This window comes from Macrobrachium nipponense, chromosome 36 (assembly GCF_015104395.2).
Source record: "Macrobrachium nipponense isolate FS-2020 chromosome 36, ASM1510439v2, whole genome shotgun sequence".
Classification (NCBI taxonomy): domain Eukaryota; kingdom Metazoa; phylum Arthropoda; class Malacostraca; order Decapoda; family Palaemonidae; genus Macrobrachium; species Macrobrachium nipponense.
This window is the reverse complement of record NC_087220.1, coordinates 61,077,410-61,095,019: the sequence shown is the minus strand read 5'-3', so window position 1 is coordinate 61,095,019 and position 17,610 is coordinate 61,077,410. Positions and strand designations below refer to the sequence as shown.

The 17,610-nt window shown below is 36.9% G+C and overlaps 2 protein-coding genes across 2 annotated transcripts; both read left to right on the top strand.

The window, feature by feature from the left end:
- Positions 1–4,319: 4,319 nt before the first annotated feature.
- Positions 4,320–7,788, top strand: LOC135203747 (perlucin-like). The gene is made up of 4 exons (XM_064233687.1): positions 4,320–4,477; positions 4,871–5,111; positions 6,271–6,410; positions 7,353–7,788. The coding sequence occupies exons 1-4, from the start codon at positions 4,436–4,438 to the stop codon at positions 7,470–7,472; spliced, it is 543 nt and encodes a 180-aa protein (XP_064089757.1). The 5' UTR covers positions 4,320–4,435; the 3' UTR covers positions 7,473–7,788.
- Positions 7,789–8,974: 1,186 nt separating this feature from the next.
- On the top strand, positions 8,975–16,068 carry LOC135203355 (uncharacterized). Its single transcript, XM_064233096.1, has 4 exons — positions 8,975–9,015; positions 13,624–13,854; positions 14,362–14,672; positions 15,310–16,068. Exons 2-4 carry the CDS (start codon positions 13,708–13,710, stop codon positions 15,329–15,331), a joined length of 480 nt encoding a protein of 159 aa, XP_064089166.1. The 5' UTR covers positions 8,975–9,015; positions 13,624–13,707; the 3' UTR covers positions 15,332–16,068.
- Positions 16,069–17,610: the final 1,542 nt, after the last annotated feature.

The window sequence follows — 17,610 nt, the reverse complement described above, 5'->3', positions numbered from 1 at the left end:
AATATCCTTCGAATTTATCTATCAATCAGTTTATTGGAACCCACTCCTCTGAAACAAATTACCATTATAATAACACAACGACATAGGAGGGATATCTATACTTCTCAATGTATATTTAAGCTCAATTTATTAGTATATTCAATCCCTGAGACAAAATTATGCTGGTACTTGAGTATCCTTGTCTGGGGAGAAAGACAGAATTACGCAGAAGTTAGATGTGGTAAAGAAACCTTCTAATCATTAGTTCATTTTCGTCCAACAGCTTAATTCATTAGATCAAAATAACCAATAAATTGATTTGATTGTTCTGAAACTCTTGTGTCTCTCATACCTAATTTACTATGTAAATAATGACTGTTACGAAACAAGAGTAGGTACTAAAAGATCCTTGCCAAACAGCATATCTACACAGGGTATTACAAAGTGAAACTTATCTATACAGGGTATTATAAAATCATACTTATCTATACAGGATATTACAAAATGAAACTTGCCTACACAGGGCATTACAGAATGAAACTTACCTAGACAGGGTATTACAAAATGAAACTTACCTATACAGGGTATAACAAAATGAAACTTACCTATACAGGGAACTGCAAAATGAAACTTATTTATACAGGGTATTACAAAATTAAACTTACCTATACAGGGTATTACAAAATGAAACATCTATACAGATTATTACAAAATGAAAGTTATTTACACAGGATATTACAAAATAAAACTTATTTATACAGGGTATTACAAAATGAAACTTACCTATACAGGGTATTCCAAATGAAACTTATCTATACAAGGTATTACAAAATGAAACTTATCTATACAAGGTATTACAAAATGAAACTTATCTAAGTAACTTGAGTATTCTTTGCTTAATTCGTAAATAAAGTTTTGCAAACTGACTCTAAGAACAAAAAAAGTACTATGAGAGTATCATGAAGGATTTAGAGACTTCATGAAGCTTGATTGACTTTATTTTAGTGAAGCCTTTGATAGGTATACAATGCAACATGTACCTTACTTTAGATTCCTTGGTCATAAAAAACGGGAGGCAGACACAGGGTAACAAAAAAAGTATCGTGTAAGGATTAAATCAACGGGTATTGGATTACCAATATGTTATTGTCTTTTGACTTCAGGAGAAATATCCCAGACACTATCCATGAGTGTTTGTGAGCCTAATTTTATACTCTCATCCTAAAAAAAACACGTATCTAACAGAATCAAATTACAATTATACCCCTCGATATTATTTGAAGCAACGAAATAAACTAGTGTACCTCTTTTATGCATATATTATTAAGTGGGCCATCTATACCTCTACAGGATTATCTGAGCTCAGTTTTATTCATATTTTCAATTAACATAACAGAAAGATGCCAGGTAGTACTTCAATATCATTGGCTGGACGAAAGGCAGTAAGGCAGAAAATATTTGTGGAAACGAAATCTCATGAAGAGAGGTTTATTCTCGTCGTTCAGTCTTGGAAAAAAAATTATAAACGACAGCCCTTGTATCATTACAAGACTCTTATGTTCTTCCATATTATTATATAGTCGATGTGGAAGAAAACTCATACAAACAGATGTAAGTACTAAAAGATCCTTGCCACAAAAAAAGCTACCTATACAGGGTATTGCAATAGGAAACTGATTCAACTTCAATATTGTTGATTTGATACATATAGTCAGTCTTCCAAATTGGACTATCCGACCGAAGTTATACGTACTATGAGATCATATAAATGGACGTGGGTCTTTCATTAAGTTTGATTAACCTTGAATTTCGTTGGAAACTTGAAAACATTAAGCAGGGGTAGGGTACTACCAGGTGCCCTAGCGAGAGAGGATGAAAGAGTGGTGCAGCAGTTGTCTGTAAGAAATAAACCTTAAATGTATTTATTTACAGTCTCTTAGCAGGCTTATGAATGAAACGAAACTGTTAAAAATACAATATATTTAAGTTTTCAAGGTTCTTAGACCTTTTCCACAGCTAATCTTACCATAATAGCAACTGATTACTACACAAAAGTAGGTGTTCTGTTCCTCGTACCTACAGCTACCAACTTATACAGGATAGCACAAAATGATAATCTAGGAATGGGCATTCAATACCACAGGGTTAATATGCACACTGGGTATTCTAAATTAGTCTTTAAGAAATGCTTTGTATTTTGAGATAATTTTTCAGATTTCAGGACCTATGTAAAGCTTCATTAAGCTTTATTTCAACAAAAATCCTTGATATAAAAGGGACAATATGATGGTACCTTAGTCTCCTTGGGCATTCAAATAAGCATCCCGCCAACCTAACGTACATAGGATCGAGCTTTGAGAAGCAAAATGTAAACCAAAATTGAATGTTTATAGACATAATATCCTGCAGCATCAAGTCTTCTAAACTGCGGACGACCACTCCCCTCCAGCCCCCCCCCCCCCCCCACAAAAAAAAAAATAAAAATAAAAATGAGTGCAACTTACCTTCTATCTTCGACTTCAAAGTCGTCTGCGATTACGGAAAAACAAATCTATTGTTTTCGCCTAAATTTAATGGAAGAAAATTTCTACTTCACTCCTGATTTTTTTGTGGTTAACAGTATCGTCAGGTGCTGATTTTCCCAGGAGATATGCAAGACAGTATAAGGTAATTTTTTATGTCCAACTTTAATCGATTTGTGTATCGTTGCATCTCTAATATATATATATTAATATATAATATATATATTATATATATTATATATATATATATAGTATAATATATATATATATATATATATATATTATTCTGAACTCACCTCGATCACTCCTAGGAAATATAATTAACACTGAAAAATTTGGCCTTGAATGGAGGACAAGGGATCATAACAAAGAGGAAAAAATCTAACTACTCAGGCATAAGGCCGGTATTACTGAGGAAGGAGGAATTTACATAAAAGCTGCACTGTAGTTTTAAATGCACTGTATTTGCATGAATTTACAGAGGTCCAGGAGACTAAAAAAATTGGGGGTCGCTTTGTCGATCCACCGGAACACATGGCTGGAGCAATCCTGTCAAGGCGTTCAGAGATTTTCCGCAACGGATTAAAATTGCAAGCTTGCTCCAAGGATTTCCACCTCCAACCACAATCAGGCACAGTGTCTGTCTGCAAAAAGGCCACGCATGGGGGGAATGAAATGACTGGGAAATTTACAAAGAGAACTATTTAGTTGCTTGAATTCACTAGGGGGGATGTTACTAGTATCACAGGGAGTAATTACAGAATTGAGCCCAGATGGGGGAATGAGAAACTACACAAGTCGCCTTGGAAAAAAGGAAATGAAATACAGACAAAGGTAAAACAACTCCCTGGCTGAACTGGAACTCCTCTTACAGTACCTGGATATTGAGGGCTGGTGGGCTTCTCCTTGATGTCTCCATGCACTATGGAATTTTAAAAATATACTTGGACTTCCCAGACAGCATAGGGAAGCAGATCAAAAGGGGGGGGGGGGGGGAGGAGTCGGCATCTTGGGTGCAGGAGGAGATCTGACCTATTGTAGGTCTGGCGTTCTTCTGAGAGTGAGCCGCTGGTTCCCAATCCTTTTCAATTCTCAGCTCTGTAGGGGGTAATTCCAACAACCAATGGGAGAAGAGATAGCTTTTTCAAGAGAATGGAAAGCATGGAATCTTTCACTTAGAAGGGGCAACTTGCATATAGACAAACATGCATGAAACTTGGTAAAAAGACTTTATTTTCTTTGGTTCTGGCTTAGAATCTTTAACAATATTATAAATTCAATATATATATACATATAATATATAGTCAATATATATATTATATATTATATATATATATATATATATGTGTGTGTGTGTGTGTGTGTGTGTATGTGTGTGTGCATATATATATATATATATATATATATATATATATATATATATATATGTATATATATATATATAATATATATATATATGTATATATATATATATACATATATATATATATATATATATATATATATATATCATGAGAGAGAGAGAGAGAGAGAGAGAGAATATTCCAGGAATTTTTTATTGATTCTAATGCACACACATATGTGTGTGTGTGTGTGTGGGTGAGTGTGTGTGGGTGTGTGTGTGGGTGAGTGTGTGTGTACTGCAAATACCTGAAAATCACATGACATCCACGTGACATCTTCACGACTCCACAACCTGATAAAACACACACACACACACAAAGCACATTTTAAAAGACAGGTAACCAACAATAAAACATATGCTAACCTTCTCAAGCAACAAACTCTTTTAGAAAGCTGATAAAAAAGATGAGAGATAACCCAGCATTATCTAATGGCCAGGTTCTTTATAATACAAGTGTGGAATTGGATACTATTCTAGAGTGACATCTGACTTCAGAGTGGTGGCTCAGTGACATCTGCTCGCATTCAAGATGCTTTTGCTGGTTCTCTTCCTGCTCGTGGCTCAAACTGCAGTAAGGCATTGTGTAGTATTTATTCACACGCAGACAAACACAATCACACACACATATAATATATGCTACATATATAAAGTGAAAGAGAGTGAGAGAGAGAGAGAGAACTCCTCCACTGCAACTAGTATGCCTCAAAGCTTTAGCAGTGTCACACCTAACCATGACCATGAAATTGTTAAGAATTTCTAAAATTAAAATTAAAACGCTAGAATCTAATTTTTAAAATTCCTTCCAGCGCTGGGAACAGGTTAGGGGTCGATATAGTTTGCTTACGAAAGAAAATGATAAAAAAAAAAGGATTGCTTTCCTCTTCTTCTTCCCACTTTGTATCAAACCCCAAGACACGAGGGCTAATCTAACATGGTGCTCATTGCAACTTGCCATCATCCTCAGACGGGAGTTTTCGGTTACTCTGCGTCTGCGGCAACCTGGTCTTATACCACCCAAACGCCCAAGCCCAGCAAATGCGAGAGTCCTTTCGTCGTACTACGAGCCCGCTGTGTCTTCGTGGAGCCATTCCTGAAGAGTCCTTGGGAGGAATCGAGGTACCTGTGCCACGAATTGAACTCAGAATTGGTGGTCGTCGACGATGTCCAGTTTTATTACGACCTCCTCAAATTCATCCGAGGTGAAGGTAAGTCGGGAACACATACATAGTATAAGTTCTCAGGCTTTTCCAGAGATTATCAAACGTTTCCCCTTTCAATAACACCCTTTGCGGAATCCTGAATGCAAAATTGGGACGAGGGAAGGAGGAAATAAAGGGTTGTTTAGGAATCCTTCTAAAATCACGCATTACAATAATTTTACAGTGTATGATACAAGGAAACTCGTTTCTAAGATAGGAAATACAAGAATGTAGTTGTAATAACCATAATGGCCCCTTAACTTCTCGAAATCCAAATGCGAGAATGTGAAGTAATTTTGGTGTCACGTGACCTCGTTCTGATGCTCAAGATGCATGTTCGAATCCCGCTATGGATGTCAGAATTACCTCATATTCTTGCATTTGGATCCAAGGCTTCGTAGCGACAAGCGTATCCAAAATCTGTGACGAATTCGAGAAGTTAAGCCGGCATCCTGGTTATTACAATTACATACGCTTCTGATAAAGTGACCAGTATTTTCAATGTATACAAAATTGTTATTTGAGATAAATCTTATAAATCTGATTAAACACTATTAATATGAACAGATGATGATAACATAAGGGGAGCAATGGGGCACCTATCAAAAAATATTCTTGTGTGTGTAATACAGTGTCTATGGATGACGTAATTCCACGTTTAATGCCCGACTCACACATTTGCGATTCAAGGCTGCACACGTCGTAATGTCGAATAACGACGCCATTATGATGCAATTACAACAAGATCGCCATGAATCGTAACCGTGTCGTCGAGTTTGGCGATGTGCACCAAGTGATGGCGGATGTCTGACATGTATGGCACATGTTGCAATTGTGAGTTACATTATGCACAACCTAATTAAGACAAAATTGTGACGCCATTGTGTCAGTGTTGCGTCTTGCACAATGACACGGCGACAAATGTTGCAACTCAACTGCATATATATTGGGTGGCGTTGCACACCCATTGTCACTTGGCGATCGTCACCAAACTCGGCGACAAGGTTACGATTCATGGCGATTGTTGGCAACTTTGTCATAATTACATCGCAATAGTGTCATAATGAGCAAACTTTCGGCCATTACGACGTGCACAGTCTTGCATCGCCAATGTGCGAGTCAGGCATCGCTCTCGCAAACTCTCTCTTCGCCATTCTCTCTACAGGTATCGACCACGAGAGTTACTGGATTGGCGCCAATGACACGGAGACGGAGGGAAAGTGGGTCTGGGTGAACGGGAAGGCTGTCGAATCCGGGAGTCCCTTCTGGGCCATAGGAAAGGAAGATTACGGGTCCTATTACCTGGTGAGTTTGATGTTTAGTGGCTAAACTCATTTATGAACAGGTATATTCAAAGCCCATTCCTTAGTGGCAGGTTCATAGTTTACTCTCTGAACGTGTCCATATTTTAGAAACATTCAAACAGACATATATTTATGTATCTATCTGTCTATATAAAAGGAATCGAGTTTATTATCAACGAAACGTTTCGCACATGAAACTTCTGTGCATCATCAGTCTGTAAAAGAGCAAAGAGACACATAAATAACATTCAATAATAAAAACAAAGGAACTCACAAATATTAAAATAGTCTTAGAAATTAAAAATCAAAGTAAAAACAAACAAAGGAAAAGAGAGAGAGAACAACCCAAACACCAACCGTCCACAATATAGAGAGAAGATGGAATGACTAAAAATCAGTTGACGATGACGACGTCAACTATGCCAGGTATAGAGTTGCTGAGGAGGTATTGCTGTGGAGTGAAGGAACAAGTTTCTTAATGTATAACGACTCGAGGGTAGTTAGATGGTCAGGATTTTTGACATAATCTATTATTTTGAATTGTTCTTTTTGGATTTCAATTTTACAATACACACACACACACACACACACACACACACACACACACACACACACACACACACACATATATAGATACTATATATATTTATTATATATATATAGATATATATATATAATATTAACAGAATACAGATAGAACTTTACGGTCTTCAGATCATCATTAATCATCATATCATTCATCATTCATCATATCATCATCATAACCTAATAACAATTAAATAATAATAATAACCTTCCAAGTGTATGATTTACAATACAGACTTTATTTTTGACTGTAATGAAGCTGTGCCTGTTACTTCTCTAGTGAGTAATAATATAATAATAATAATAACACTAATACCTCTACTATTGCTACTAATAAATATATAAATTTCTTCTTAAGGAGCCTGCAGGACAAACATCACAAAACTGCCTGATTCTGGAAGCGGAGAGAGCCCATTATTTCAACGACAGAGACTGCATAGAGGAACACGCTACCATCTGCGAGAAGCATTTCCAATAGAAGAAAAGCCCAATACATCTATTCAGGCTTGTTCATGGTGCAAGAGCCCGTGCTGACAGAAGGTCAACTGAATGGCACTCGTGATCTCTAAGATTGTGCAGCGTGGCAGAGTGATGTTTCTAAGCTGAAGTATAATATGCAATAATAATGTTTCTAAATAGCAATTTAAAGTATTAATGTTTCTCAGTTGAAGTGTAGTCTACAGTAGTAATGTTTCTCAAATGAGCAGTGATGTAGAGTAGTAATGTTTCTCTCTAAATAGCAATGTAAAGTATTAATGTTTCTCAGCTGAAGTGAAATCTACAGTAGTAATGTTTTTCAACTGAACAGCAATGCATCTCAGTTGAAGTGCAATGCAAAGTAGTAATGCATCTCAGTTGAAGTGTAATCTACAGTAGTAACGTTTCTCAGTTGAAGCATAATCTACAGTAGTAATGTTTCTCATTTGAAGTGTAATGTACAGCAGCACTGTTTTCCAGTTAGTGTGTAACATGCAATGGTAATGTTTCCCAGCTGAATTGTAGTGTAGAGTAGTAATGTTTCTCAGTTGAAGTGTAAAATGCAGTATGTATAAAAACAATTATGTCTACCAAAATAAGCTCATAATAATACCTTATGTATTAAACAGTGGAATAATATCCTTCTAAATGAAACTGTAGAATATCCATATATACTACTATACTCTACAGGAAAGTAACTATGAAAAATAATTTATAAGATCTATAGGGCAAGAAGGGCATACATTGTGCACTGTCTGAATAAAGATGATTTTTGTTATTGCAAAGTTTGGTGTTTTTTTTTAATTGCTTTCCAAAATTTTTTTCTTAATGTTATTAAAAAATTCATATCTATGAGTGGAGATTCTATGTCTTCGGGAGAGAGAGAGAGAGAGAGAGAGAGAGAGAGAGAGACAGAGAGAGAAGAGAGAGAGAGAGAGAGGAATTTCCAATATTCTAACGCAGTTCACAGAAGCCGGGAATTATAATAACGACACAAAATTATATATATATATATATATATATATATATATATATACTATATATATACATATATATATATATATATATATACTATATGAATTAATAATATTCAGGAAGAATTTCGCGAATTTCAGGCGAATTTAATCAGGTCTAATCACAAATTCAAATATCAAGTGAGCGAGACGCATTCTCTTTCAGCCATTAGCGTCGATTTTTTACTTACAATTATGTTTACAGTTATATATAAGATATAGGCCAGGCTAGAGGGGGGGGGGGAAGAGTTGCCATATGTTAAATACACCCATTTTTTTTTACAATAGAATTTAATTTTCCTCTTTCGAACCTTACTAGAATGGTGATAATACCTAATTATCTAAAGAGTTACTTTAAAAAACGAGTATTGGAGTAAGGTAAAATACAGGAATTGGTATTCTGATAGAATTAATTAAAAGAGATAATGTTCACAAACCGACAACTCACTTTTTCCCCTCTTCATCTGGAGTCGTTCAGTGCTACGCGAAACTCACGATCGTCAGTTGCATCGCGGACACGACCATGAGCAGGTATGTATCTCATCCGGTTCCGGTGGCGGGTTGACTGAATTTTTCTCTTGAGGAAGATCACTTTTTAAAATCTTTGTTTGTTTGTGCTGGAATAGTCGAGGTAATCTGAGTTCAAATTTGGAGTCTTAATTTATCCTCTTCATTGACTTTTTTTTTTTTGGAAATATGAAAGGGATTTTAAAAATGAATGTTGGTCTGATCGAGGTGAATTTTGTGCGCATTCTGTGATATGGCGTAATATATATATAATATATATATATATATATATATATATATATTATATATATATATAATATATATATTATCATATATATATATGCATATACATATACATATATATATATATATATATATATATATATATATATATATATATATATATACATGCACATATATCTTTTATATATATATATATATATATATATATATATATCTATATATATATATATATATATATATTATATATATGATGGTCAGACTATGTAAGTACCTACGTATATTCGCTATAGATGGTTTTATTTGACCGGGTGCCGCTCTGATCTGGATATCCGACCATGCTTAACCGTCACAAACACAAACAAACAACCGAACCTCCCAAAGCTATCACAATCAACGCGCTTGCGCGCTCAATTCGCGCCAATCATATATAATTTATATATATAAAATTAGTTCACAAAGACGCTTATGACTGATTTTCTCCATTTGCCGAGTTTCTCCAGAAGTGAGAATTCGGGAGATAAGATGATTTCTCAGGCCCAGTTCACGTGCGGGGAGATGGAACGCCGCCTCAGAAGAAGGTAGAAAATAATAATACTAATAAAGGGTGAGAAAGAGAGATCTACGGCGACTTTTACTTTATATAAGTGTTTTAAAAACTTTCCATTTCTGGCTTCTGTTCTTAAGTGGTGAAGTTTTTAATTGGATTATTTTTTTTAATTGAACCTTCTTTTTTTTCTTTACGTTTCATTTGGCAAAAAAATATGAACTTTCTATCATTTTTTTCGTTTCAGTTGACAAAAAAAAAAAAAAAGAAAATTCTTTCGTTTCGCTTGTGTTCAATTTCACAGGCGGTGTGTGAATGTATGGACGAATGTATACACGCGCACACACTATTTACACACACACATACACGCAATGTTAGGGTGTGCATGTTCTGGTAATTGTGATAACCGCGCAATGCAGTGAAAGTGTATTCAAAGTGTATCTGTTAAGTGTTTATATATTTCTTTTCATATTTCTTATTATATATGTATATATAAATGCACTTATTTTGAGTAATTAATAGATAGATATCCAAACAGTTATCAAGGGTCATACAAAAACGAAAGAGAGAGAAAAGAATATGTACCTATTATGAGAGATTGTTTTGGATAGAGAGAGAGAGAGAGAGGAATATGTGCCATAATTATAGTATAAGAGACCAGATTATGAATATTTTTGGGTTTTGAAGAGAGAGAGAGAGAGAGAGAGAGAGAGAGAGAGAGAGAGAGATAAAACCTCACTGACCCAACATCTGAACCACAAGCATCGCCGCTAAGTTGTTTTTGCCAATTTTATGTTGTTGTTTTTGTTGTCATTTGCGCGGTTGTGATTCTACGTCTGACGCATGCGCAGTAGACGACGACGACGCGTCGCAGATGTCATTGGTTAATGAGTCGAGGTCTTAACTTTTTTATTAGTTTTTTGTTATTTCTAAATCTTTTCGTGGCGTTACTTGTATGTTAAATAGTTTAAATCGATGCAGGATCTATAGAACTGTTAAAATTAGCATTAATCTTCAATCTGGTTTAGGCCTACCTTTGTATTTATGAATTTATACACGCGCATATAGGCCTAAACTTATCCACGTGCATATGAATGCGGGTGCCCACACGGTACATCTCGGCTCCACTTACAACGAAGCTTAAGTAATGACATATACCACGTTGCAAATTGCAAGGAATTTGTTAAAAACACGATAATCTCCTGCCAGTGCAAATTATACTACTGCCGTTTGACAGAGCGAAGAGATGAGAGGTGTAGTAGGCCTATGCTTTAATTGTTTACAAATTTTTAGATATATATTACTGATTGTGTGGTTTTTGCTCTTGAAATGGCGTGTCTGCTCTGTCATTAGCTTTAGAAAATATTTTTATTAAAATAGTTTTATTGCATGTCTTATTAGTATCAGTGCTATATATCTCTATCTCGTAGTACAAACGTACAAGCATATATAGGCCTAGACCTATGCACACACACCACACACACACACACACACACACACACACACATATATATATATATATATATATATATATATATATATATATATATATATATATATATATATCTTCCTAACCACATCCATCACTGGACCTTCCCAACCAACAGTTAAACAGTTATAACTCCCATAACTGTTTCGTTTTTTCATGCAAAGTGCAAAGACCCCCCTCTTCAACTAAAGCCTCTCTCTCTCTCTCTCTCTCTCTCTCTGTGCTCGTCCGTCACGTGAACACCAAACGAGAGATACGTATTTTACCATAAAGACCGTTAGAACATCTTCAAAGGCGGATAATAATTATAACAGGTTCGGTTCAGCGTCTACGCGGCTATAAGGATGTGCAAGTCGCTCTATGGCGGATTTTCATTCAATTGGGTGTCCTTAAGCGGCCCAGTAGCCCTGAGTGGGCGCGGGAAGGAGAAACGAAAGGCGGAAATGCTTTTCGAAGAGGCGAGACGCGTGTAAAGTTACAACAAAGGCGGAATCATAATTTTTGGAATACATTAGACCAAGTTGACGGAAGCTCTCTCTCACCGCCTCTGTCTCCTCTACCGCTGACGAACCGCCCTCTTTCTCTTATTAACGACTAACGGACGAAGATTTTTTTTTTGCAAAGGGGGAAATCACGCAGCTGCCGCATTGCAAATTTCATTGTTTTGATGTCTGTAAAGGCAATGGAAGACTAGCTTTACGAACTCGTTACATTACACCACCAATATAGTACTATGGGGCTATTTGTAAATTAGGCCTATACTTCTATTTTGGTGTGTAACGTATAATGTCTGTAAACTAGGCTGTCGTTGTCTTCACAAACGACAAACAACGAAATGTACAACGCAGCAGCGGCATGATTTAGGGATACTTTTTGGATTCAGGAGAAGAATACCTGGTACATTATTCCCGTGCATGCAAAAAGCATTCACGGCAAGATAATGAATGCAATTAATCTAAAAAAAAACACTTTCCCCTCTGTGAAATATAAGAGGGGGTGGGGAGGGGAGTTTCATTTCATTCGCCCAAGCTTTCATCTATCTCATGATCACCCGTCATTAGTGCGAGAGAAATCGTAAGTTAGTTCCTTTTGCGTGATGTGAAATTTCCATATCGTGTAAAAATTATTTTGTGATAACTAGGTGATTGTTCTCTCTCTCTCTCTCTCTCTCTCTCTCTCTCTCTCTCTCTCTTTCTATCGGATACAACGCATTTGAATGAACATTCAGCGTCTATGGGCCTAGTATATAGTCACCTTTGTAAAAACAAAAAGACCGTAGAATTCTCTAGAATGAATTAACTGTAATAAATCTGGGGTGGTGGGGGGGGGGGGGGGATTCCACATTCCTGGGACTACGAAGCATAAATTCCCCTAGACCCACCATAACAGACCCGCCAAAATCTGGCCAGAATCGAATGACAAAAATTAAACATCTGTTAGTTAGTTACCCGAGTGACCGCAAGAGGTCAGGCAGACGACCCTTTTCGTCAGATGCTACGACTTGTAAGACGACGATCCGGTCTACTTAGAGGCCGTAAATCTTTTTGTTTACGATCATTCCTTATTAGGGGGTATGAGGCAGCAGGCGAACCAGGTTGTTAAAATTCGGCCTAATGGTGCGGCGGAGGGGAAAGAACATATGGAGGGAAGCGAGTCTAATTGCTCTTAGGATGTTGCTCATTGCCGGCGGATTAGCGGTACATTTGTGAGTCTATGGTATGGAGGGCTGGAGACTGTCACACTTACTGTTTGTTTGTTTGTTTGTTTCGCTTTAATGAAAAGTCTTTCAAAATGTCTTCTAAACTGAACAAAGGCTTAAAATGGCTACTCACCAACAATATGGTTTTATGTCTTGTCCCTTGGATCGGGCTGGTAAGGAGTTGCTTAGGCAATGCACCATCATCTTAGTGCTACCTGTTACAATATAGAGAATGATGACTTTAAAACCATGAAAAATTATTCCTACAGTAAAACACACACACACACACACTCTCACACAAAGGTGGGAAATGGGTACTTTGATATTATATATATATATATATGTGTGTGTGTGTGTGTGTGCTATAATATATATATTTTTTTACACTAACAGGGTGCAAAGTGTGCAAAATATAACAGAAAAAAAGTGAAGTTTTGGTCTATTTAAGGACAAAATACCCATTTCCCACCTTTGTGCTGCCATTCTTTTTCTCCCTAGGGAACAGGACATTGCCTGGGAAAACCATATCAGCACATATAAAAGGAAACATATCTGGGACATAAATACTTTAAAGTACTTGCTACCAGTGAACTCAACACTCAAGTTACTTGGTGTAAAAGCTCATCTTCCTGACTGACAGAAATCGTTCCATTCCAGACTACAGAGACTACTGTGGGCAACGGCTGTTGCGTGGGCGGTGTTGTCCCGTCCCATACGTGGCCAAGAGGGGAGGGGGAGGACATGATGGCCCTGGAGAGCAATTCGGATCTCTCAATGGTGGCTGTGCCGGCTGCTCCTAGACTAGAAGATGGCAGCTTGGCCCCAGAACACAGAGCTCACACTTACCCGAGGTATAATGTTAGGAGGAGACAGTTCGAGGAAGCTCAAGTAAGTCTAAGTCTTTGGCCCATTATTGTTATTATTACTATTGCTGTATTGTTATTGCAATTACTATTATTGTTCATAAAGTAGCTTAACAAGACTGCCTAGTCCTAGCCTATACATATGAACTGTCCCAAGAGATTCGTTCTTAAATGAGAGGTAAAAATCTCACCTGGGTCAAGTTGACCATTGTTGGACAGCCAGGCAAGTGGAGGCCAGAAGGAATTGGTGAAAATACAGGCTGGAGGCCACAGGGACAAAACAGAGAACCTGTAGTACTGTCCAAGAATCACTCAGTCTCAAAGATAACACTTAAAAGACTCAAATCCTTATCATTATTGAGTTCACTAGAAGTAGCGTGTGTTGATCAACCTCAAGTCTCTACAAGGAAGTATTTGACCAAAATTAGGGTAAAAAAAAAAGGTAGAATGTTAACCCACATATACTAAAGTCACTGAACAGTATTAGAAGGGTATTAGAAGTCAGAATATTGATGAAAATCCTTTGTTTCAGTTGCCCCATAATCCAGCGTTACCTCCGGCAAGGAACCCCATGACACCTTTAGCAACTCTGGGCCAGCAGATCGGTGAGTACATGAGGAGAATTGGGGATTACTTCTACTGGTTCGTCTCTGGTAACCCACCGGTCACCCTCAGGAGAGTCAATGGAAAGCTGCAGAGGCCTGGCCTCCCACCAATCAGGAGGAACATCTTCCAGAGAAAGAAGCCGACAAGGAGCAAGAAGCTCACACATCGCCGGCTGCCCCCTCCACAACAGCAGAAGTTTGCCAGGAGGACGCAGAAGATTGCGTTCTTGGCACACAGGTATGTGCAAGGAGGTTCAGGGATTCCTTAATAGTTCTCTGTTTTGTTAGAAGTTTAATGGTTCTTTGCTACTGCAGTCTCAGACTTCCAGTGGCATCTTTGTCCAGGGGTATTCTGCATTAAGTTAACTTTTTCATATGTCCCAGGGGTATTCTGCATTGTTAACGTTTTCATGTCCTAGGGGTATTCTCCATTATGTTAACTTTTTCATGTCCCAAGGGGTATTCTGCATTAAGTTAACTTTTTCATGCCTCAGGGGTATTCTGCAATAAGTTAACTTTTTCATGCCCCAGGGATATTCTGCATTAACTTAACTTTTTCATGCCCCAGGGGTATTCTGCATTAAGTTAACTTTTTCATGTCCCAGGGGTATTCTGCATTAAGTTAACTTTTTCATGTCCCAGGGGTATTCTGTATTAAATTAACTTTATCATATGTCCCAGGGCTATTCTGCTTTAACTTTTTCAGTCTAGTCTGCACTGTGAATTTACAGACATCTTGCTCAGAGATTTTGGCATGAAATGAGTCACAGAAACGACCAATATTTTTAGATTTTTACCTGAAATTTACTTAGCAGCATTCTGAACTGCCACGACAATTTAAAATCACAGGATGTAAAATTACCTTTATTTCACAGGCCAATAGACCTATCAGCATAAAAATCGAGGTGATGGAATCCACATGAATTACGAAAGGACCAACAGGACTTCAGATCATTGGGTTATCCCTCCTCTTGAAGCAAAGATGGTCCCAGTTCGTATCTTGCTTCTCTTTAGAAATTTACACTTGGGAAATTCATCAATACTGGTATTTCTTCTGGTGAGAAAACAAGCTTTTTTTATTTTGTCTTTGGGTGTGTCAGACAACTTTTTTTTTAAATAGTTAAACAGATCCTGGTAGGCAAATAGTTCTACTCTGGATTACTATACTGAACTGGGTTTTGGACATTCACTCTTGAAGTTTTTTAGCCATGTGCCAAGGGGCTAACTTAGACAAGCATGTGTATTCTGTGCTTAGTTGCCAGTACAATTATGGTACTGTACTAAAGCACGTAAAGATATTCTGTGACTTGTTTACAGAACAGCAGAGTATTGCAGAGAGCTAAGAGGTTTATGTTTGAGGTTACTTAAATGTTTAGCCACTCTGAGCAACAAGTTAGGACAACTCACACATTAGATTTGCAAACTGTCTTGTTTAATTAAATGTTCTAGTATTTTAACACTACAGTAATGTTATTTGTTACCATTATTTGTTCGTTTGATTTGTAATTTAAGTCATTTAGAGATTTTTTGTGATATTGTGCACCAACGAACACATGGCATTAGATGACGCAATGGTACAAAATTTCACACACTGTTTTAGCCTTAGATTTATTGAAATAAAAATGAATAAGGAATATGTTTAAATTTTTTTAGGAGTGTCTCCCAAGATAAGGTTAGTACAATCCTTGGTACAATCTTATTACTAAAATTTCACCAATTTACAACTTGAAGTTGTTCATACAATCAGGTGCAAAACTCAATGTATTACGTTCATCATGAATGTGCTCGTGCTTCATAATGATGATAATAATTCAAATAGGTTTTCATTTCTAAATGAAAAGTAGATTTGAAAAGGCCTCCAGGCATCTTTCTAACTTTGACCACTGTAGTGCAACTCGAGCAAAGTGTCTTGGATGTAATTTATATATAATTATCATTAGCATTACTGTAAGATACTCTTCAATAACAGTAATAATACCTACTGCCATACTATTCCGACATAAATGCATATTTCTTAATTACATTCCTAATGAAGAAGATCTTTGATCTTTATGCAACTAGCTACTCAGATACAGGTGACGTTCATTTTTAACCGTCTGTTTTACTCCGTACATGTGTACATAGTGTCTGGTCATGAGCTGCCATTAAAAAAGGCCTTTTTCCTTCCTTCAATTGTTTGTTTATGTGGAGGCGTTCACTGTGAATTTGTTCTCCAAGATAGCGCATTGAGCTTCTTCAGCAATATATGAGGAACGGTTTTTTCCATAACTTTCCCCTGAGCTTGGGGTTTATATCTGAATACCAAAGAGCTTTCCAAAGTATAAATACGAAAACTGAATGCTTAAAAGGGAAAACATACTAATTTTGGAGTATGACTAACAAGTTCAGCTCACAGCAGTTATGTATCCAAATAGGGAGACTCAAACCTTTTACAGGTACAACCCTAAATGTAATGCAAATAACTTACTGAACAAGCTCATCCTTAAATGTTGAACAACTTCGCTATTATTAATCCACTAGTCACAATCAACAAATCTATGTACATACAGTGGTGTAAGAGCAACGAAGTCTTAGGTTAAGAACAACAGCAGTGCATTGCTATAGCACCCACACCTGAGTGTCTAACTGGTCTACCTTTTCATTGATGCTTAACCAACCTGAGTATATAACTGGTCTACCTTTTCATATAGATGTTTAACCAACCTGAGTATCTAACTGGTCTACCTTTTCATAGATGCTTAACCAAAACTATTGACTTCCAGGTCTTCCAGGGCCTGAAGAAAACCTAATTTGAATATGTAATTGATACGCAGCTTAACATATGACCCATTTGTTGCACTTGGGTGTTAGAACGCCTGTATGCTCATTCATAGCTGAGAAGCAACACTTCATTTATTAAGTTCTCAAGGACTGATATGACTATCTTCCCCACACTGTAATTAGACTAGGCACTGTGGAAGAGGACCAACTAACTTATGTCCTATTTTGTCTCTAAGTTAGATAGGAGATGTCATACAACGCACGTTCTACAGGTGATAGCATGGTGACCTTGCATTTTTCTACCATGCTATTTTTCCAATGGACTACTCTGATGATTTTGTTAAATTTCAATCACACTATCCAGTCTGTGCGAATGTTCTCACAAACACTGTTAAGTCTACTTGCTACAAAATCAT

Coding starts and splice junctions, on each gene's coding strand:
- LOC135203355 (XM_064233096.1), top strand. CDS start 13,708: ATGATGGCCCTGGAGAGCAATTCGGATCTCTCAATGGTGGCTGTGCCG. Junction 13,855..14,361: donor GACAGTTCGAGGAAGCTCAA/GTAAGTCTAAGT, acceptor CCTTTGTTTCAG/TTGCCCCATAATCCAGCGTT. Junction 14,673..15,309: donor ATTGCGTTCTTGGCACACAG/GTATGTGCAAGG, acceptor TTTATTTCACAG/GCCAATAGACCTATCAGCAT.
- LOC135203747 (XM_064233687.1), top strand. CDS start 4,436: ATGCTTTTGCTGGTTCTCTTCCTGCTCGTGGCTCAAACTGCA. Junction 5,112..6,270: donor CAAATTCATCCGAGGTGAAG/GTAAGTCGGGAA, acceptor TTCTCTCTACAG/GTATCGACCACGAGAGTTAC. Junction 6,411..7,352: donor ATTACGGGTCCTATTACCTG/GTGAGTTTGATG, acceptor TTTCTTCTTAAG/GAGCCTGCAGGACAAACATC.